We start from the raw sequence: 22,962 nt of genomic DNA on the forward strand, positions 1-22,962 counted from the left end.
TTAAATGAAATAGAATTATTATTATATCTATTCATATTTTGTTTTGTTTATTAATACTTATCTAATGTTTAATATGCTTTATCTGATTTATACGTTTATATTATTTCGTAAAATAAAAAAAAAATGTTAAAATAAACATGTTTACTGATATGATTTTTTCATATTTAGTCTGAAGGTGGAAGGGTTCGGGAAAGAATTGGAAAATAATATAATGAAATGCAACTATAGCATCATGGTATACTGAATTGTATTGTTTACCCAAATACACAGAGAGCTATTTATAGAAGCTCTAAAGTAATTTTGTTATAACAGAATCATTACAACTAACCAAACATATCAAGATTTTAGCCAATTAATCTTGACTCTTAATTAATAAGTAACTTCAACTGTCTCTAATTTGTTGCTACGGTTCTCATCACTATAATGATAATTACTTCTCTTATTAAAAGGATATAAAATATTTTGTTGTTATTGTGTTTGAGACATGGATTTATTACCATTTGTGAAAGTGAACAATTATTAATGGAAAATACTATGTGTTTTTTAAAATTCAACCTTCAATCAGTCTTTTTATTTAAATAATATTATTTAATTAAATTTTAATTAAAATATATTCTTAATTTATAACTAAATATGTTAATAATTAAAATTAATTTAAATTTTAAATATTAAATTTTTTTTTAACTTTTTACTTACTTTATAAAGTAATTATTTTTTTTTTATTTTCTTTGTACATTTTTTTCTCTTATAAGTTCTTTTCTTCTTCTTTCTATCATTTTTCACAAAAATTTTGATAGAAAAGTATTACTCCTCTATAGGTAAATTTATTATTTCATATTTAATATTTTATTATTAGATGAGTCAATACTATTTTGTTCCTATTTTGAGTGACTTATATACTAATTCAAAACTTATTCATCATCATTGTCGAATGAAATTTTAATAAAATTATATCAAAATTTGAATTAAACAATAATTAGTATATGCATCAATATTCTTTTCTTCTTTTTCACTTTCTTTTTTCTTTCTTTCTTTTATTTTTTTAATCTTTATCTCTAGGATGATTAGAGAAGACGACCAACATAAAATAATCAGACCGAATTAAAGATAAATAAAGGAGTAATTACACGTATTCAGAAGAAAAAAAGATAACAAATAAAAATTTAATAAAGATTTTAATAATCAGACCGAATTAAAGATAAATAACGGAGTAATTACACGTATTCGAAAGAAAAAAGATAACAAATAAAAATTTAATAAAGATTTATAGTTTTCAACCAACCTTTTTTTATTATTAGTTAGATTTTTTCATTACTTATTTGAACATTAACGCTTTTAAAATTATTAAAATGTATGTTGGTAAAAATTAATTTTTTTCTTCAATTATAACACATCTAAAATTATTAAATTATATAGAAAATATTTTTGAAATACATCCAAAATTATAAATCTAAAATTTAAATTTAAATATTAAAAATAAAATTAATTTTTTATATCTTATTCGATAAAAACTCATCTAATATTTCTCTTTTTTTAATATTTAGATTTTTTTGTTACATATTTAAATATTAACGCTTTTAAAATTATTAAAATGTATATTCGTAAACATTCATTTTTTTTCAATTGTAACACATCTAAAATTATTAAGTGATACACAAAATATTTCTTAAACACATCCAAAATCATAAATTAGAAATTTAAATTTAAACGTTAAATATAAAATTAATTTTTTTATATCTTATTCGATAAAATCTCATCTAATATTTCTTATTTTTTAATTATTTGTTGAATTTTATCGTTACTTATTTGAATATTAACGCTTTTAAAATTATTAAAATGTATGTTTGTAAAAATTGGTTATTTTTTCAATTATTACACATCTAAAATTATTGACTTATATACAAACTATGTTTGAAACACATCCAAAATCATAAATTTAAAATTTAAATTTAAACGTTAAAAATAAAACTAATTTTTTATATCTTATTTGATAAAAACGTATCTAATATTTTTTATTTTTTATTAACGTTTTTAAAATTATTAAAATGAATAATTAAGCTAAGTTTTTTTCATCTTATTCAATAAAAATATATCTAACATATTAGTTCAAAATATGATCTCTTTTAAAAATTTCATATGTGTGGGTTAATAATTAAAACCCTTAAAATTTATTTTTTGAATTTTAAAATTAAAATCTTTAATTTTACTGAATTTAATTTTGGAATGTTATATTTAAATGATAATCGGTTAATAATTAAAAATACTAAAACTGAAACAGAAATTAGAAATTTTAAATTTTAAATTTTAGTTTTATTTAGCTTGTATTTTGGATGTGTATTTAATTTTAAAAAGACACTAAATCTATTTAGATGTATTTGTTTTAATTTTTTTAAATTATTGTAATAAAAGACTGAATAAAATATCACTTTTAGAGGATATCTAGTCGTACTGATTATTAATTTAGGGAGCCACTCATATAAAGATACCTAAAACATCTTGTATTAAATATATTTTTTAGTAATTAAAATTTAACATATGTAATCGATTAAATTGTATTATTTTTGTCAAAATTAAACTGGATAAATTGGTGAACCAAATTTTAAATCGGTATCAATTAATATTTTTTTTTATAAAAAATAACAACAATAATTCTATTATAAAAAATTACTAAAATACTTATATATATATATATATATATATATATATATATATATAAAAGAATATTTTAGTTATTTTCTAAAATAAGAGTATTGTAGTAATTTTTATAAAAAAGAATATTAATTTAGATCGGTTCAAAGTTTAATTTATCGATTTTTCAATCAAATCGATTTGTCTGATCTAATTTTGATAAAAATAACATAATTTAATTGATTATATATATATATATATATATATATATAAATTTTTAATTGTTAAAAAAGATTTTTTAACCTGTTTAAAAAAAATATTTTAAACGTCTTTGAGTGATTTTTGTTAATTTATTAGTGTGTTTGAGTTAGATTAGGTCTCATATACGCATTACATACAATTTAGATTAGAGATACAACAATTATACAATATAAGTGATAAATAATGGTTGTACGAAATTACGGATAACAAAATTGTACTTAGAACAGTCAATATTTTCCCTTTCTTTTTTTAATCTATGTCCATTCACTAATTTGTATATATGACACTAATGACAGAACCAAATTAAAATATTAACCCAATTTGTAAATTAAAAAAAAAATCAGATTAGAGTAAAATTAAAACAGAAGAGTACTAAAAAGGAATTAGCTAGAAAATTAAAATTAAGAATTTTGGAAAGGAAAAGGGTTCTTTTAGCTTAATTAACTTGACACTTTATTATTAATAAGTAGCATGTTCAGTAATCACATCTTACTTATAACCACATTATTGGAAGCATAGCCATTGTAACCACCTTTTACAAATAATCATCTTCTACATCAAATTTTCTTTTTATCCTTTCCATTCACATACAACTCTCTTATTCCATGAAAGTTCAAAGATAGGTAAATTCGAATTCACGACTTTTAGATAAATATAAAAAAAGTTTGTTATTTGAAGTCCAGCTCGTTAGTGTATGTGGACTTATTTATATTTAATAATGCAAAACGTAGACATTATATTCGACAATAGCATCGCCGGAGGTGGTGTTAAGCCAGAAAGTCTTGGCCTGAGCGTATCCACGTGCAAATCGGAATACCCCGCTCCCTCCCACGATCGACATCTCCCTCACGCCGGAAAACACCGCATTCCTCCCCAACAAGCTCACTGTGCTCCCATTGTACTTCCCTTCCATGAATGCAAAGTTCAACACCATCAATAGCCCCAGATCATTTTGCGACGCCGACGCATAAATCCCCTGGGCTTTTCCTATGACCTTGGAGTTGGGCTCAGGCCCAACGGTTAAGGGGTCATCGGCCATCATTACAGCTCCGAATAACGTGGGGGACGTAGCCGTCATTGCAGCTTGGGCCACCCTAACAGCGGTGGGGTTTTGGCCGCTGAGAATGTCGTGGAAGTAAAAGTGGAGGTGGCTAAGCTTCTCCTTGCGGAGGCCCAGTGATTTTGGAGACAGGCTTCGATCGAAACGAGGGTCTTTGGCGGTGACAAGGGTGGAGAAGAGGAGGGGAATGAAGAAGATAGAGAAGAGGGTTTTGGATTTCGCCATTGCCATGGTGGTGTATGTTAGGTTTGAATTATTAGTAAGAGATGTTTGAATAAAGAGAAAGGGTTCTCATTTTATAACAAGAGTTTCTTGTTTGTGGCTTGTGGCATTAATTACATGCATGGATTTCAATCTTTTACTCCAAGCTGTAAGATATAACGAAATGGCCAATTTTAGTATTTTACGGTGCTTATCCCTCAACTGCAGTGGGTGTGGATGATTTAATGTAATATTGACATGTTATTAATAAGATAACAAAATAATCTATTAATTCTAATGTTTTCGACAGAATAATTAAACTTTTTTTTAATTCAGTTTTGACTTCATGTTGTCATGGTGAATGTAATTATATACGATAACATATTCTTTTTAAATGAGTTAATATGATGATTTAAATAAAATTATATGAAATTTTGTTTAAAAGATAGTAGTATAGTAAATTAGCCATAAAAAACTTCTAAATTAAAGAAATTTGTAAAATAAACTATTAATTATTATTGAATTTATAATTTTATTACTTGTAAGTTTTAATATCTTAATTTAAACTAACAAAAAATCTTTTATTTTTTCAATCTACTAACTTTTTTATTTTAAAAGAATTATTTATGGTAGCATCTTCATATAAAAGTATTTTAATATATAAATCGCATTATTATTAGTCAAATATGGTCTTGCAAAAAAAAAAAAAAAACACACACACACACACACATATATATATATATATATATATATATATACTTTTTTTTTTTTGTAAAACTGAACTGAATTAGAATAATATTATATAATCAATAAATTTTATTTATTATTTTTATCAACACTTTGACTAATATTTTAAGTTTTAAAAAGTAAATTTAAACCTCAATCTGAATAGTATAAAAAGAAAATATTAATTAAAAATAGTAATTAATATTAATAAAAAAATATTGATCCTCTAATATTTTTTGTTGGATTAAATTGAGTAGGCTTATATTAATAAAAGTTCAAAAAAGTAAATAAAAATTATCCAAGTATCTATTATATATTGTACTGTCACTACTCAATGACTTATTGAGTAGAGTTGAAGCGTTCCTTGTATTTGTAGTGGGGACTGGGGAATAGTGTTGATGTTCACAACCACAAAAACCAATCATGCGCAGCTCTAGGACCTAACACACTTTCAAAATATCGAGTCAACCATTTGGCAAAGACATCAGAATAATTCTAATACTATAAGAACTCAAAAAACTCTCAAAAATACATAAATAAAAAACTATATGCCTAGCAATTCTTAGTTATTTCTTCTTCTTCTTTTTTTTTCTTCTTGTATTATAATCTACTTCTTCACTATAGTTCTTTTCTTCAAAACTTGTTTGTAGACAATCAATAACTACTTTCTCATTATTATACATTGATCCAAAATAATTTTCACTTTTTATATTTTGAATGTCTCATTATTGATCTCTTTCTTTATTAATTTATTGGATCTATTTTACCCACTTTCAACATTTTTTCTACATTTTTTTATCTTAATCTTCAAATTCTGTCTTTCTAATTTTTTACCTTTTAAATTTTTCTTTTTTGTTCTAAATATATCTAGTATCTTGTGTGGCTAGAGATCCGTTTAAATTTTAAAGGGCATTTCATTAATTCATGTCTCCAATTTAAGATGTTTAATTTATTGTTGCTTTTCTTGGCTTAATACTAAATGGACCAGCATTATTACACCTTTTTTTTTCAGGTAAAACTCTATCCTTAAACACATTATTTTTTTACTTCTTAGCTCTTTATAAGTACTCTTATCTTCTATTTCATAATCAACAGCCTCATCACACATTTTTCTCTTATTTAAAATTTTTTTCTTTGGCACTCTTTTCTTTTTTTTTTTTTTTTTTCATCACCACTATTGCTTGAATCTGTCTTATATCCTAAAGAAAGAGGCTTGTATGAGTCATCTTTTGTAGTTTTATAACCATCTTCTGATGATGAAGATAAAAAACTCACCACAACAATCTCCTCAACTACACTTTTATCAACCACTTCAGGCATATCCACATAGTGATCAAAATAGATATACAATTCATTAGTTTCGAGGTCCCTCAACTTAGCTTTTCTCATCTGATTAATTTTTGCATCTTTTTTGATGACATGAAATTTAGATTCTGTTCATATCCTGGATCGAGTTGTCCGATCCGGGATGTTCTACAGACAAAGCGACCGACCTCTTCAGGTCAGGACAATCCGACCTCTTCTCAAAGAGTTCGACCAAGTCACAGGAAAGCCCAAACAAAAGGCCCAAATAGAGGAACACGTCCCAAATCCAAGGGCAGCTCAAGCCCATAGAGATAAAGGCGGTTCCCTTAAAGATGACCTCACTTAAAGATAAGATAAAGATAAGATAAGATAACTAACTTATCTTATTCACAGGAGGCCACATCTCACCATTATAAATACACTGGAGCACCCAGGTATAACTCATACTCTGATTCTACTCAATACCTGCTTAATACCCTTGCTAACTTAAGCATCGGAGTCTCTTGCAGGTACCCCCACCCTCCAGGGACGAAGGATCAGCACCACCTCCAAGTCCAACAAGTCGGACACACCAGATCCGGCCGATACCCACCTGTCGGACGCGTCGGTTCCGACCAACACAGACGATCTCATCCAAGATCGACCTACAGTTTCAGGTAACCCTCGGAACATTGGCGCCGTTGCTGGGGAACCTGGAAGTCATCCCGTTGACATGGCAGATGACCATGACAACGACCACGATTCAGGCTTGGAAGACAGAACGCCGCATAAAAACGCGGACACAATACTCAAAGATACTCCAAAAACCAATGGAGACAAAAATTCATCAAATCCAGGAGTAATAGAAGTACTTCAAAATCGATTGGAGCAACTCGAGAAAGAAGCCCAACATCGACGTGAAAAGGAAGAAGATCTACGCCGGGAGATAAGGCGGCGCAGAGAACTAGAAGATAAGCTTATAAAACTCGAAGCCGATCTCAAAACTAAGGCTACTCGATCATCCGCAGAAGATAGCTCTCAGAAAGATCAAGATCCATTCACCAGAGAAATTATGAAGACCAAAATTCCAAAAGATTTCAAGCTTCCGGATATGACTCTATATGACGGCACCTCGGACCCCAACCATCATCTTAGCAACTTCAGAAGTAGAATGTATCTCACAGATGCCTCAGATGCAGTTTGCTGCAAAGCCTTTCCAACAACTCTCACCAAGACAGCCATTAAATGGTTTGACAACCTACCTCCAAAATCCATCTCGAGTTTCGACGACCTGGCCAAGAAGTTCCTGGCCCGATTCTCCATACAAAAGGACAAAGCCAAACACGCACCTAGCCTACTAGGGATCAAGCAAGGAGATCGGGAGAGCCTTCGCAACTACATGGAAAGATTCAACAAAACATGCATGGACATACAAAATCTACCAACAGAAGCTGCCATTATGGGCCTTATAAATGGCCTACGAGAAGTACCATTTAGCCAATCTATATCAAAGAGATACCCTACATCCTTAGACGAAGTACAAGAACGGGCACAGAAATACATCAACATGGAGGAAAATTCTCGACTTGGCGAAACCTCAAGGTTCGGTTCTGCCTACCGAGATAAAGAATCCAAGAAAAAGGAAGATCGCTCCAGAGAGAAAATAAAAAATATCATAATTATACTCCTCTTAGGGTATCCTTGGTAGATGTTTACAAAGAAGTCTGCCATACAGAGAAAATCCCTCCAGCTCGGCCACTTAAAGGCAAAAAAGGAGGAGGAAATTGGAATGAATACTGTGAGTATCACCGACTTCGAGGGCATTCCACCAACGAATGCTTCGACTTTAAAAACGTCATAGAAAAACTAGTAAGAAAAGGAAAGTTAGATCGGTTTTTGGCCAATCGGGATGACGAACCAAGAAAAAGAAGAAGGGATGAGGATGTTGGACGATCTGAACGATCACCTCGCACACCGGAAAGACATGTTCACGTAATACACGGCGGATTTGCTGGAGGAGGAATCTCCAAATCATCCCGAAAGCGACACCTCAAAGAAGTATACCACGTCGAAGGAAAAAAGGAAGCCCCAGACATACCAGCAATCACGTTTACCAAGGAAGACGCATCCGGAATCATCTCGGGACACGACGACCCCATGGTCATTACGATCATACTGGCAAACGCCAACCTTCACCGTACATTAATTGATCAGGGAAGTTCTGCTGACATCTTATTCAAAACTGCCTTCGACAAACTCGGTCTAGAAGAAAAAGAGCTAAGAGCATACCCGAACAGCCTGTTCGGACTAGGAGATGCCCCAGTTCAACCGCTGGGATACGTATCGCTGCATACAACCTTCGGAAAGGGGAACCAATCCAGAACGCTCAAGATAGACTACATCGTGGTCGACGTAAGCTCAGTCTACAATGCCTTAATAGGTCGGACAACGTTAAATCAACTCGGCGCAATAGTTTCAACCCCACACCTATGTATGAAATTCCCAACTGCGGAGGGGATAGCTACGATAAAGGCAAATCAAAAGATGGCACGTCGCTGTTATAACGAAAGCCTAAACCTCCGAGGTGAAGGAGGAGAGTTCCACACAATCGAGCTCGGTGAAGTTCAGAGGCGGGAAGAATTCCGACCACAACCTGAAGGAGGAGTAGAAAGACTCCAGATCGGAGACACCTCGGATAAAACAACTAATATTGGCACGATCTTGAAAGGAGATACAAAGGAATCACTAATACGGTTCCTACGAGATAATGTTGATCTCTTCGCATGGAAAGCTGCCGACATGCCAGGTATTGATCCCGAACTAATAAGCCACAAGTTGGCAGTCTATCCGGGATCCCGGCCGGTACAACAAAGACGAAGAAAACTTGGACCAGAACGAGCTCAAGCTGTAGAAGAACAAGTACAAGCGCTACTTGAGGCCGGATTCATAAGGGAAGTCAAATATCCACTATGGCTAGCAAACGTCGTCTTGGTGAAAAAGTCAAATGGGAAGTGACGAATGTGCACCGACTACACCGACCTCAACAAAGCCTGCCCAAAAGACCTCTACCCACTCCCAAGCATCGACGCTCTAGTGGATGCTTCATCGGGATATAAATATCTCTCATTCATGGACGCATATTCAGGGTACAACCAAATCCCCATGTATCCACCAGATCAAGAAAAAACCTCGTTCCTAACACCAAAAGCAAACTACTGTTACATCGTGATGCCTTTTGGTCTCAAGAACGCAGGAGCTACTTATCAAAGGCTAATGAATAAAGTTTTCTCAGATCACATTGGAAAAAACATGGAAGTTTACGTAGACGATATGTTGATAAAGACACAAAGCGAAGATACATTGTTATCCGACCTGACTCAAGTGTTTTACACTATCAGGAAACACAACATGCGACTCAATCCCACAAAATGCACCTTTGCAGTAGAAGCCGGCAAATTCTTGGGCTTCATGCTCACACAAAGGGGGATTGAAGCAAATCCAGACAAGTGTCGAGCCATACTCAACATGAAGAGCCCAACCTGTGTCAAAGAAGTACAACAACTCAACGGAAGGTTGGCCGCTCTATCCCGATTCTTAGCAGGAGCTGCGATAAGGTCTCTTCCCTTCTATGCTACTTTAAAAAAGGGAAAACAGTTCGAATGGACGACAGAATGTGAGCAAGCCTTCCTAGACTTCAAGGAGTTCTTAGGACGGCCACATATCTTATCTCGGCCACGAGAAGGAGAGCCGCTCATATTATATCTCGCAGTAGGGAGCCGGGCAATAGCCTCAGCACTAGTCAGAAAAGACGAACATGGGCAAAAACCCGTCTACTTCATTAGCAAAGCACTACAGGGATCCGAGCTGAACTACCAGAAAATAGAAAAGTTTGCCTACATCCCGGCGACTTCGCCCATATTTCCAAGCGCATACCATTAAAATTCGAACCAACCAACCCATAAAAGGGATATTGCAGAAAACAGATCTAGCAGGAAGAATCCTACAATGGGCAATCGAGTTGTCCGAATTCGACCTCCAATACAAGGCACGTACAACAATCAAATCGCAACACCTAGCCGACTTCATCGTAGAATTTACAGACATCCCGGAAATCCCCATAGAATGGAACATATACGTAGACAGATCCTCGAATAAAACAGGAAGCGGTGCGGGTGTGATAATCGAAAGCAACCAAGGAACTCAACTTGAGCTCTCCCTTAAATTTGGATTCCCGGTCTCAAACAACCAGGCAGAATACGAAGCACTATTAGCTGGTCTGAAGCTGGCTAGGGAGGTTAGAGCTCGGAAACTCAACATCTACAGTGACTCACAAGTCATCACCTCACAAATAACAGGAAACTACCAAGCCAAAGATCCAACCATGAAAAAATATTTGGATAAAACCAAAGAACATCTCGGACAATTCGGGAAATATAGGATCCACCACATACCTCGTGAGCAAAATGCCCGAGCTGACGCCCTTTCAAAATTAGCCAGCACTAAACCAGGGGGCAACAACAGAAGCCTCATCCATGAGGTACTACAGAACCTGTCAATAGCGGAAGAAGAAAGAATCCTAGCCATAATAGGTCGAGATCAATGATGGATGACCCCCATAATAAAATACCTCAAAACAGAAGAACTCCCTACAGATGAAAAGGAGGCAAAGAGGCTGAAAAGGGAGGCACAGTACTACACTATCATAAACAACACGCTGTACAAAAGAGGGATATCAACACCTTTACTAAAATGCGTACCAACTTCCAACACAAAGGAAGTCTTGGAGGAAGTACACAGTGGCATTTGTGGTAATCATCTCGGAGCGCAAGCTCCCACCAAAAAGATACTCCGGGCGGGATTCTATTGGCCAACTCTACAGAAGGAGGCTACAGAATTTGTAAAGACATGTCCACCATGCCAGAAGCATGCCAACTTTCACATTGCCCCACCAGAAAAGCTCATCAGCGTGACCTTACCCTGGCCATTTGCGAAATGGGGACTGGACCTTCTCGGACCCTTCCCACAGGGATCGGGATAAGTAAAATTCCTCATAGTAGGAGTAGACTATTTCACAAAATGGATCGAGGCAGAACCCCTGGCCAACGCCACCGCTCAAAGAAGTCAAAAATTCCTATACATGAACATTATTACGAGGTTCGGGGTACCATACTCCTTCACCACGGACAACGGTACCCAATTTACAGAGGCAGGCTTCAGAAAATTGGTGGCCGACTTGAACATAAAACACCAGTTCACCTCCGTCGAACATCCCCAAGCCAATGGACAAGCCGAAGTGGCCAACAAAGTCATATTGGTCGGACTAAAGCGGAGGCTACAAGAAGCAAAAGGAGCTTGGGCCGAGGAACTCTCACAAGTCCTATGGGCGTATCGAACAACCCCTCATTCTACTACAAACGAATCACCATTCCGACTGGCATACGGAGCGGAGGCAATGATTCCAATAGAAATCGAAGAAGGATCTCCCCGAGTAGTCCACTACAATGAACGAGCAAACTCCCAACTTCAGGGAGAAGAGCTCGACTTGTTACCCGAAATCTAAGAAAGAGCTCGGATCAGGGAAGAAGCTCTAAAACGACGAATGGCCTCCAGATATAATCTAAAGGTAGTGCCGAGAAGTTTTGCAGAGAATGATCTCATCCTAATCAGAAACGACATTGGAACAGCTCGACCCGGAGAAGGAAAGCTGGCAGCAAACTGGAAAGGACCCTACCGAGTCATTGAAGTACTGGGGAAGGGCTACTACAGACTGTCCGAGCTTGATGGACGAGAGCTTCATCGATCATGGCACGCCTGCAACCTAAGAAGGTACTACAGTTAGAAAAGGTAAAGGATCTCACTAAATGGATGCGCTCTTTTTCCTGAAAAAGGTTTTTTAATGAGGCACCATGTAGAGACCTAGATCATACCCGACTTAAAGGGACAAGGAAAATCCCACATGTATATATTTGCATTTTTTCTTTGAATAAAGTTTACTTAGATATTCTACAAAATTCTAAGACGCATTAATCTGAAGTATTCATCGTCCGATTATAAAGCAACAGGTTGGCAGAAAGTGAAAAATAAATTCACTACGCGACCACGATAAAGACAACCGTCCGATAAAGGTGAAAACGCGATTCACCCAAAAGACGATCTAAAGACGCCAACCATTTTCTACAAATCGGCAAAGATGAACACAGAATAATGTAAGAAGTTATCGAAAGTAATCCAAAAAAAGAACCTGACGAGGTCTTACGGATAGCTAATATAATAACTTAAAAGACTGGCCGACGTTCAGAAGTCGGACCAAGTCAACCCAAGTTATAAGTAAACCCTGGAAAGAGGTCTGGCCAACCCTATTAAAGAGGATTACTTTAACTTAGAAGGGTCTGACATAACAAAGTCAGCCCCAAACTAAAAAGTTATACAAATAGTCCCCGAAAGAGATCTGACAAAAGATCCAAGAAAGAGGACTACAAAAAATAACTTAACGGAGACTGACCTAAACGAAGTCGGACTCCTGCTACTAAAAAGTTATACAAATAGTCCCTGAAAGAGATCTGACAAAGATCCAAGAAAGAGGACTACAAAAAATAACTTAAAGGAGACCGATATAACCAAGTCGGACTCCTACCATTAAAAAAGTTATACAAGTAGTCCCTGAAAGAGATCTGATAAAGATCCAAAAAAGAGGATTACGCTATAACTTAAAGGAGACTGACATAACGAAGTCGGACTCCTGCTACTAAAAAGTTATACAAATAGTCCCTGAAAGAGATCTGACAAAGATCCAAGAAAGAGGACTACAAAAAATAACTTAAAGGAGACCGATATAACCAAGTCGGACTCCTACCATTAAAAAAGTTATACAAGTAGTCCCTGAAAGAGATCTGATAAAGATCCAAGAAAGAGGATTACGCTATAACTTAAAGGAGACCGATATAACGAAGTCGGACTCCTGCTACTAAAAAGTTATACAAATAACCCCTGAAAGAGATTTGATAAAGATCCAAGAAAGAGGATTACAGATATAACTCAGAAGAGACCAACCTAAACGAAGTCGGACTCCTACGAACAAAGTAATCCCTGAAAGAGACCTGACGAAAGGTCCATGAAAAAGGATTATAGAAATAAAGGGAATCAACGCAAAGAAATTAGTAGGAGAAACACCAAAAATACCTACAAAAACGAGAAAACAAGTCGGATCCACACAATTACAGAGGATCCAAGCTACAAACGATAAGCACGAGGCAATCCAAAAAGGTCAAACCGCAAAGTCCAACATTCTCAGAAAACAAAAGAAAATATCAAAAACCTTGATATGATCTACAAAGTTTTAAAGCCTCGGAGGCCATCAAAAAAGGATAACGAGCTACTTTTGTTTTTCAAAAGGTTGCTAGACGAAACAACCAGAAAACGTCAGCAAATAAATAAAAAGTTTTAAGAGCCCACAAGCCGGGCCAACTAACATGAGAATCCAGAAAAAAGATCAGCGAACATCAGGAGCATCCTTGGCAGTATCAGGACAAGGAGAAGGAGGACGAGTCTGAATAGGCATGGCATCTATAGTTCCATCTTCCCTGTTCAGAACTTGGCAATTCGAATCAGGTGCAACCGGAGGAGCAGAAGAAGTCGACACTTTGGCAGAGGACACAGGAGGAGGATCAGCATCATCATCACCCTCGTCATCAGGGACAATCTTGCCATCTCTGACAACATTGTCTAAACTGAAAAGGGTGAGATCGGCCTCGGGAGCAATGACCCGAACTTGCTCCTTCAAGTTCTTATAAGCAACAGTCACGCCGCCGACAAGATGACCTTGGAGCTCAGAATAATCCTCCCGAGCACTGTCCAACTCCCCCCTCAAACGCATCACCTCCCGATAAGTTGTAACATAACTATCTTTATGCATTAGGGCTGTGTCCTCAGCCAACCTTAAAGAAGCTGCCAATGAAAGAGAACTCGCCTTCTCATTCTCTAGATCCTTCTCTAACTTGGTCACCTTTAATTCGAGCTCCTCCTTCAGCCCCCTCATCCGGTCAAACTCTTGCTTTGCCTCTTCCATAAATGCCTTGGTGGCATGAAGAGGGAGACTTTGAGCAGTCTGGTGTATAGCGGCCGCCATAAACGCCATCTGCACGTGATTCCGGGCTATAAATTCCAAATGGTGGAGGATGGACACATCGTCCATCGAGAGGGTACCATAGGGCCCAATCTGTTGATCTATGAACTCGATGGCATTGAAGTCAGGGGCATTAAGGTCGAAAGGCTCAACCGTCTTTTGCTTCTTACTTGGAGGGGTAGCAGATGGAACGGCAGAGGTAGGGCGAGGATCCACCAAGCGGACCCGAGGTGTCGGAATCACTTTCTTCACCAGGGGGAAACTCGGCACTGAGGGCTTCTCGCGCACTTGGGAGGACCCCTCCCCAGCCACCTTGGCAGCAATATTCCTGGCAGCAGTCGCCTTCTGCGCCCTCTTAAAAGCTCTCATAGATTCATTATTCTTCATTGCCTCTGCAAATAAAACAAGAAGTCAAGCTACAAATCGAACAAGTCGGAAATACAGCTACAAATAAACATAAACATATAGCAAAGAAAACATAAGATACCCAGTTCAGTTTAAAGAAGAGAAGGATTGGTTAGAAATTTCTTTGTATCAAGATGGGGAGACTGACCCCATCGCTCTTCCAAAATAGTCACAAAAGCCCGCTCAGCCTCATCCAACATGTCCCAAGAATACCTGGAGACCCTCACATCTTTTTGCCATTCAAGGGGAAAGGCAGGCTCATCATTTTCGTCCAGAAAAAAAGGCCGAGCTCCTTCAACAGCTCGGACCTTAAAAAAGTAGTTTCTAAAATCACAGAATGACTCATCAAATATGGAAAAGACCTTCTTTCCTTGGGTAGAGCAAAAGGAGACCCAAGCTGCCTTCTTTTTTACCACTCCGGGCTTAGTCAAGACAAACAGATAGAAAAAGAGAGATTGGGAAGCAGGGATACCAAAACCATTGCACAACAATTGAAATATCTTTATAAAACCCCAGGAATTAGGGTGAAGTTGAGAGGGGGCAATATTACAAGACCATAACAAGTCGATTTCAAATTGAGTAAAAGGAAGGGTAATACCCAGCTGACTAAAGAAAAAGTCATAAGCATAAAAGAAAGGGCGACCATCAACAACCCGAGTTGAAAAACAGACTCTCTCGTCAGAGGAAGGAGGGACAAGTTCATAGTTCTTCTCATCACCAGAATTGCTACAGACACTATGAAACTGCCTAAGCTGAGTACAAAATTCAAAATCAAGCCAGCGAGACACACAGGAGAACCATGGAGTCCACCCAATCGGCCATACCTGCAGGAACCTGGGAAAGCATCTCTACAACGTTATTTCGGGAAGACATGAGGCCAACTAAATCCTACAAAAAGAAAAGAAGAGTGGATTACTTAAAAACATCTCGGACATGGGTCAAAACATCTCGACAGGCAGATAAACCAAAAAGGGAAAAACCCCAAGACTCAAGATAAAAAGTCTTGGAGCATCCCTTGGAGGCAGTAAACAAGAAGGGTCCTCAAAATCATTTCTACAAACTACATCTCAGCACTCATCAGAATAAAGTCCAGAAAAGAAAGCAAAGGAAGCAAAAAAGGCAAAAAAATCCACCCTTCTACAGTTTATCAGGAAAAAGTATTGCTCTTACAGTTTACCAACACTACTGCTACAGTTCACCAGAACACCAAAAAGGCCAATGAAAAAACAGCAAAGGCACAAACTTTGCAAAATCAAGCAAAAATCATCATCCAAGGCACAAACAGAAACAGCGGCAACATGCAAAAGAAAAAGATTCAAGCAAACAAAAGATTCGCACCGAAAAAGAGAAAAAACCATAGCATGCAACAAGTCAAGCACGATAAAAACAGAAAGATCCAAACTTTCTCCAAAAGGAAGATCAAAAGGAAAACTTCATCGCAAAAATAAAAAATAAACGAGGGAACACGAAATGGGACTAACCTGGAGAATAGAAGAAAAACCTCGAAGAAAGCTGAAGAGCAGAAGCAACAAAGCCACCCCTTCGAAGTGGAAGAATGCAAAGATAGAAGAAGAAAATGTGGAATCAGCCCTCTTCCGAAAACGCAGTAGCAGAACAGACGTCACAAAGAAGAAATTACAAACTCTGGGCAAGAAACAGAAAATGAGAGAGAAAAGGGAGGAGTTACGGAGAAAAAGTGAAGAAGAGAAACCGTTTTTTGATTAAGAGATTCAAAATAAAAGCCAAGAGAGAATGAGGCAATTAATGCCAATTAAATGCGGATATTAAAACTACTTGCGTTCCCCAAAAAGTGCTAATACAAAAAACGCGCGCTTTTAGAGGAAAACGTTCTACATTCAAAAAAAGGACTCTACAGAGAAAGGAAGCGACAAAATGCTTGAGTTCGACTTCACTGAAGAAAGGACCGGAGTCAAAAGACTCGGTCTCAGAAGACCGAGCTCAAGCAGGGGCACTGTTCATACCTTGGATCGAGCTGTCCGATCCAGGATGTTCTACAGACAAAGCGACCGACCTCTTCAGGTCAGGACAATCCGACCTCTTCTCAAAGAGCTCGGCCAAGTCACAGGAAAGCCCAAACAAAGGGCCCAAATAGAGGAACACGTCCCAAATCCAAGGGCAGCCCAAGCCCATAGAGATAAAGGCGGTTCCCTTAAAGATGACCTCACTTAAAGATAAGATAACTAACTTATCTTATTCACAGGAGGCCACATCTCACCATTATAAATACACTGGAGCACCCAGGTATAACTCATACTTTGATTCTACTCAATACCTGCTTAATACCCTTGCTAGCTTAAGCATCGGAGTCTCTTGCAGGTACCCCCCACCCTCCGGGGACGAAGGATCAGCACCACCTCCAAGTCCAACAAGTCGGACACACCAGCTCCGGCCGATACCCACCTGCCGGACACGTCGGTTCCAACCAACACAGACGATCTCATCCAAGATCGACCTACAGTTTCAGGTAACCCTCAGAACAGATTCTGTATTAGATGTTTTCATATCAAGCTAGTACATCTTTTTATATTTTAAATAACCCAATTCTTTAAACAACTCAATCAAGTCAAAAAAATTTATATAATCTAAGTCTAAAGAAAAAAACTTTTCCACTTTATCATGCAAATAGCAAAGACTTTTCTCAGAATCTTTACAAAACCTTTTTTCATGATAAAATATAGAAATAACCATACACAACCATATGTAATATAGTACAGTACCAAAATTTATTTATTCCAACTTTAATAACAAATCCTAATAGTATATATATTAACAAATAGTTAATTATGACTACATTATTTAGTTTCTTATTAAAAAATTGGTTGTCCCATAGAACTGCTATACTAATTTATTTTTTTTATTAAAATACACAATATTTATTTGTATTTATAATTTTTATAATTAGTACCACAATAAGTTACAAACAATAATGGTGACTTATCAAAATTAGAATCACATTGTAGAACTACACAAAACACAAGAGACAATCACATACATAGAGAAAATCACTAATCTTCACAGTGCGAAGCATCGTCAACGAAATCTATCAAACTCCGTCAATAACTCCGTCTAACCGCTGTCAAACAAGCTTCGTTAGTACCCTTGTCAGCACTGATATCAGTGCCTCCCTTGACCTACTACCAAGCGTCAATAACAATCTCCACGATCACAAGCTTTCCTCCTAAAATTTTCTTGTAATTGTGATGTTTTATGGATGGAATTTTATTAAAAACCACAATCTAAGAGCCAACTAAAAGGTTTCCATGCCTCCATGGTAAACGACGTCATTTTTAACGACGTGAATGTGGACAGTTTAACTCCTTTCTATTTTATATTGTTTAATTAAGCACCTAACGAACACGTCATTCGTCTAATATGCCAAGTCAGAGTGTCATCATGACATTTCAGCATTTTTTTGTCGAGACTTGATGAAAAAATGCAGGCAAAAATCGCATTGTATCACATAAGTAAAAAATAAAGACCAAAACAAATAGTTTTTATTTTGAGAAATCACATTATTATTTTAAAAAATAGACAAGACTAAATTGGTAGTTTACTTTCTATTATATATTGTACTATCCCTACTCAATGACTTTTTTTTTGACGTACTTCTCAATGACTTGTTGAGTAGAGTTAAAGGGTTCATACTACTGGAAACAGTGTTATCTTTCTTGCAATGATTCACGTGCTTATACATTGTGACGTACATTTTTTTTCTAAACGGAGATGAAACTTTATTTACCCATAAACTTTTGTTCCTAGAACCTCTTTCTCCTTCATTTTATGCGTTTTGGTTTTTATTGTTTTGCATTTAAAAATTGTAAATTATATCAATAAACCCGTTTGCTAAAATAGATTTTTGTTTCCCTTGACTCCAAATAGGAGAAGATAAAGATTCAAGAAATAAGAATCAACCAAAAAAGATGTTCACAACCATAAAAACCAATCATGCATGCGCAGCTCTAGAGCACCTAAAAAAATTTACTCTCACCTAACACACTTCGAAAATATGGAGTCAACTATTTGGCAAAAATATTAGAGTAATTCTAATACTTTAATTAAAAATCCAAAAAATCCTAAAAAATTATTACTTGACAAGTGAGTCTACTGATAATTAGTTAAAGAAAACTGATTAGAGTAGTTAGATATTTATGCTAATTAGTAGTTAGTTAGCTGTGTATAAATATAGAAAGGTCAATTATGTAAAAGGTATGATTCATCATTTAATACAAGTTTACATTTTCATTCATTTTTTTCTCTGGTTTTCTATCCCTTGCACTCTTTTCCCATTCTCATGTATAACCTTTAACATGGTGCGTTGAGCATGGAGAGAGAAAGAGTAAGCCGAGACCATCGATTGAAGAAAGAGTGGCTTGATCTTCAATTCTAGTTGTGGTTGGAGAGAGACGATGGATCTAGGTTCCTCTTCAAGACTGATTTCTCCAAGTTCAAATTCTTTTCGAGCGTTCTGATTTTTCTTTTAAGATTCTTCGATTTTTGATCTCGTATTTTTTTGTAATTTCTTCTTCAATCTCTAATTTCTTCTTCTCCTACAACTTCTTCTCCTCTTTCAAACTCACACTACAGAGCTTGATGAGAGCCCAATTGCTTCCTAGTTCGACGAGTTATATCGAAGCGACAAGGTGTTCTGATCAACGAGATTGAAAGAGAAAGGTTCAGATCTGTGCACCAAATCCACAGTTTCCATCATTATGAGCTCCAATTCAAGTTCTAGTGGAATGCAGTTTCCCGTCACGGATGCAAATCAGTTTGCTGCATTCTTCAATCAGATCGCTGTGATCCAATCGCACATTAGCAAAAGTGCGAATCTGAGTCAGGATCCTACAAATCCGTACTTCATTCTCCCAGCTGAAAGTCCAGATATACCTCTCACTTTTGTTGTTCTAACTGGATCAAACTATGGAGCTTGGAGTAGAGCTATGTTGTTAGCTCTCAAATCAAAAAATAAGTTAAAATTTGTAGATGGTAGTATTGAAAAATCGGATAGTTCAGATCTATTGTTTGAGGCGTGGGAGAGGTGCAACACATATATCGTTGGTTGGCTTAATCTCTCACTAAGTTTAGATATCTACCAAAGTGTTTTATGGAACAATTTAGCCTGTGAGATATGGGATGATCTAAAGCATAGATATTATCAAGGGGACAGATTTCTAGTGGCTGAATTGTATGAAGAAGTGTATATACTCAAGCAAGGAGACATGAATGTGACGAATTGCTATACCAAGCTCAAGTCAGTTTGGAAGAAATCGATAATTTTAGAATCTTGCCACAATGTAACTGTGATAAAAAGTGTTCGTATGACTTATCTATAATTAGATAGCAAAGAGAGGAAGTTAAGGTGACAAAGTTCCTTCGATGTTTAAATGAACAATACTCCACTGTTCGATCACAAATAATGCTCATGGATAATGTACCGAATCTGAATGCGATTTTTACTATGATCACACAGCAAGAATGATAGTTTCTCAGTTTTGACTCTACCTCGGACATTAAGATTTTGGCTAGCTCTGCTCATCCCTTGAACACTGCATCGCCTTCACTAGGTAGAGGAAAAGGGAGAGGCAGAGAAGGTAGATTTCAGCCTGGGATAAGACAAGGTGGCAGAAGTGGGCTGCAGTGCATTTTTTGCAACAAGACTGGACATGGTGTTGATATCTGTTATAAGAAGCACGGGTCCCCTCCCCCCCCCCCCCCCAATTTTAGACAACGATATGAATATTCTAACTCTCAAAACACTGCCACACCAGTCCTCAATTGTATTTCAGCAAATGCAGGTACTGAGGATATTAATGATGAGCTCAGTACTAATCAAGGCCAATTAGGAGTGAGTGAAATCACAGGGGTTGGATTCACTCGAGATCAAAGGGAAACCCTACTAGCTCTACTTAGCAAGCAAGAGGTCAATCATATCCATAGTGTCATCCGTCACACGACACAACCTCAACCATCACCTCATCAAGGTAGAATGGTTCATCTTTTGCATTTCAATTCTCATATACAGGCTCTAGATGTATGCATTCAAAAACATAAATCCTAGATAATAGATACTGGTGTCACGTACCATGTCTCATATAACATCAAAGATTTCGAAGATTTTTGAAAAATTGAACCAATAATTGTTAGATTACCCAATGGTGCCCACACCACCAGTTGCATTATGGGCATCGATTGTATTTTCTGGCACATTATTTCTCACAAATGCATTATGCATCTCTTCATTCAACTTAAATTAATCTCAGTCTCAAAACTGACATCATCATTGCATTGTAAAATGAGTTTTACTGATGAAAAGTGTGAGATACAGGATCGGCACACTTTGAAGATGATTGGTGCAGCTAGAAATATTGATGGCTTATACATTTTGCACCCCGAGATTCAAGGACCAACACATACATCACACATTACTGCACTCATCCTTCATACATCTCAGAAAAATTTGTGGCATGATAAACTAGGACATCCATCTAATAATAGATTAGCAACATTGAAACAATAGTTTGAATTTGTAGATTGTTCAATAAGCAAGGAGCCGTGTAATTCTTGTCATCTTGGAAAGCAAAAACGATTAGCATTTTCTCATAGTGTTTCTGTCGCTAAAAATTTACTTGAGTTGATTCATTTGGATATTTGGGGCCCGGTCTCCATTTCTTCATTTTCTGATCACAAACATTTTTTGTTAGTTGTGGATGATAAATCTATATTTACATGAATTTTTCTTATTAAAACCAAGGTTGAAACAGTTTAATTGGTGAAGAATTTTATTAATTTTGTCAAAACTCAGTTCAATACAATGGTAAAAATAATCATGTCTGATCATGGTTGAATTTTTAATGCCTTCATTTTATAATAATTTTGGAATTTTGTACCAACGATCTTGTGTTGAGACACCACAGTAGAACGAAATTGTTAAGCGAAAGCATAAACACATTCTAACTGTGGCTCACACCATTATGATTCATTCTCACCTGCCCAAAATCTTTTGGAGCTATGGTGTTCAACATGCGGTTTATTTGATTAACAAGTTGCCCTCGCCATTCTTGACCAACCGAACACCCTATCAAGTTTTATACAATGCTCTACCAAATCTACTTCATTTTCAGGTGTTTGGTTGCCTTGCTTATGCTAATGCTATTACGCGTAACAGAACAAAATTGGATATAAGAGCAAGAAAGTGTCTGCATCTTGAATTTAGGAAGGGTGTTAAGGACTATCTGTTATTTGACTTACAAACTAAAGCATTCTTCACTTCTAGAGATATTCAATTTTATGAAGATTTATTTCTATACTCTGGGGTTGAGGCTTAATATGAAGATGCTAGGACTTAATCTAAAAATACTAACACTAATTTTACAAATGAAAAATTTTCAACTGACCCATTGCATATCACAAATCCAAATAATAATGCACATGTACTCAATCATGATCACATGAATTATAATCATATTCAACATTCATCTCGTATACATTCTAGTATTTATTTAGATAGTCTAGACAAAGATAGCATCTCACCTTTCCTGTCCCATGATAGTCTCATGCATCATTTAGAAGCTTTTGACAATCCTGACCATACATCACACACAAATGTAGACACTAGTCCTAGATTAGATACACAATTGCATGATTCACCTAGTCTACCTACTCTTGTTATGCTGAGAAGATCCACAAGAATTTTAAAATTACCAGCTTAATTGAAAGATTACAAATGTTTGACAGCCATTAATGAAAATTCAAAAATCATGCAAAATCTTCAAAGATATCATATATCAAACTTTTTATCCTATCATTCTATTTCTCCCATGCATCTTGCATACTCGTTAGCTATTCAAAACATCGAGCCTAAGCACTATGAAAAGGTGATATCTCAAACTTACTGGCAAAAAGCTATTAAGGCTGAACTGACTGCTCTTGATGAAAATAAAACCTGGAAATTAACCTCACTCCCACTTGGCAATAAGGCAATAGGATGTAAGTGAGTATTTAAGGTTAAGTATCATTTGGATGGTAGTGTGAAATATCACAAAGCTCGTCTTGTTACAAAGGGATTCACGCAAGTTCCTGAAGTTGATTACAAGGATACCTTCAGCCTAGCTAAATCGAAATTACACAATTTCTCAACACTAAACCCAATTAATTTTCAAAAATAAGGGCTGAGCTACATGAAGTGAAAATGAAGCTTAGGTATAAAATTGTTGGATGGATCTTGTAGAGCTCGTCGAGGTGAATGCGTAACTACAAA

General features: G+C 36.1%; 1 protein-coding gene across 1 annotated transcript; it reads right to left on the minus strand.

Moving 5' to 3' along the window:
- Window positions 1-3,601: 3,601 nt before the first annotated feature.
- On the minus strand, window positions 3,602-4,174 carry LOC130933757 (dirigent protein 22-like). The gene has a single exon (XM_057863372.1). The coding sequence runs from the start codon at window positions 4,172-4,174 to the stop codon at window positions 3,602-3,604; it is 573 nt and encodes a 190-aa protein (XP_057719355.1).
- Window positions 4,175-22,962: the final 18,788 nt, after the last annotated feature.

The sequence above is a fragment of the Arachis stenosperma genome, chromosome 6, assembly GCF_014773155.1.
Source record: "Arachis stenosperma cultivar V10309 chromosome 6, arast.V10309.gnm1.PFL2, whole genome shotgun sequence".
In the NCBI taxonomy this organism is placed as follows: domain Eukaryota; kingdom Viridiplantae; phylum Streptophyta; class Magnoliopsida; order Fabales; family Fabaceae; genus Arachis; species Arachis stenosperma.

Excerpts from the sequence above, each read along its gene's own strand:
- LOC130933757 (XM_057863372.1), bottom strand. The coding sequence starts at position 4,174 with ATGGCGAAATCCAAAACCCTCTTCTCTATCTTCTTCATTCCCCTCCTC.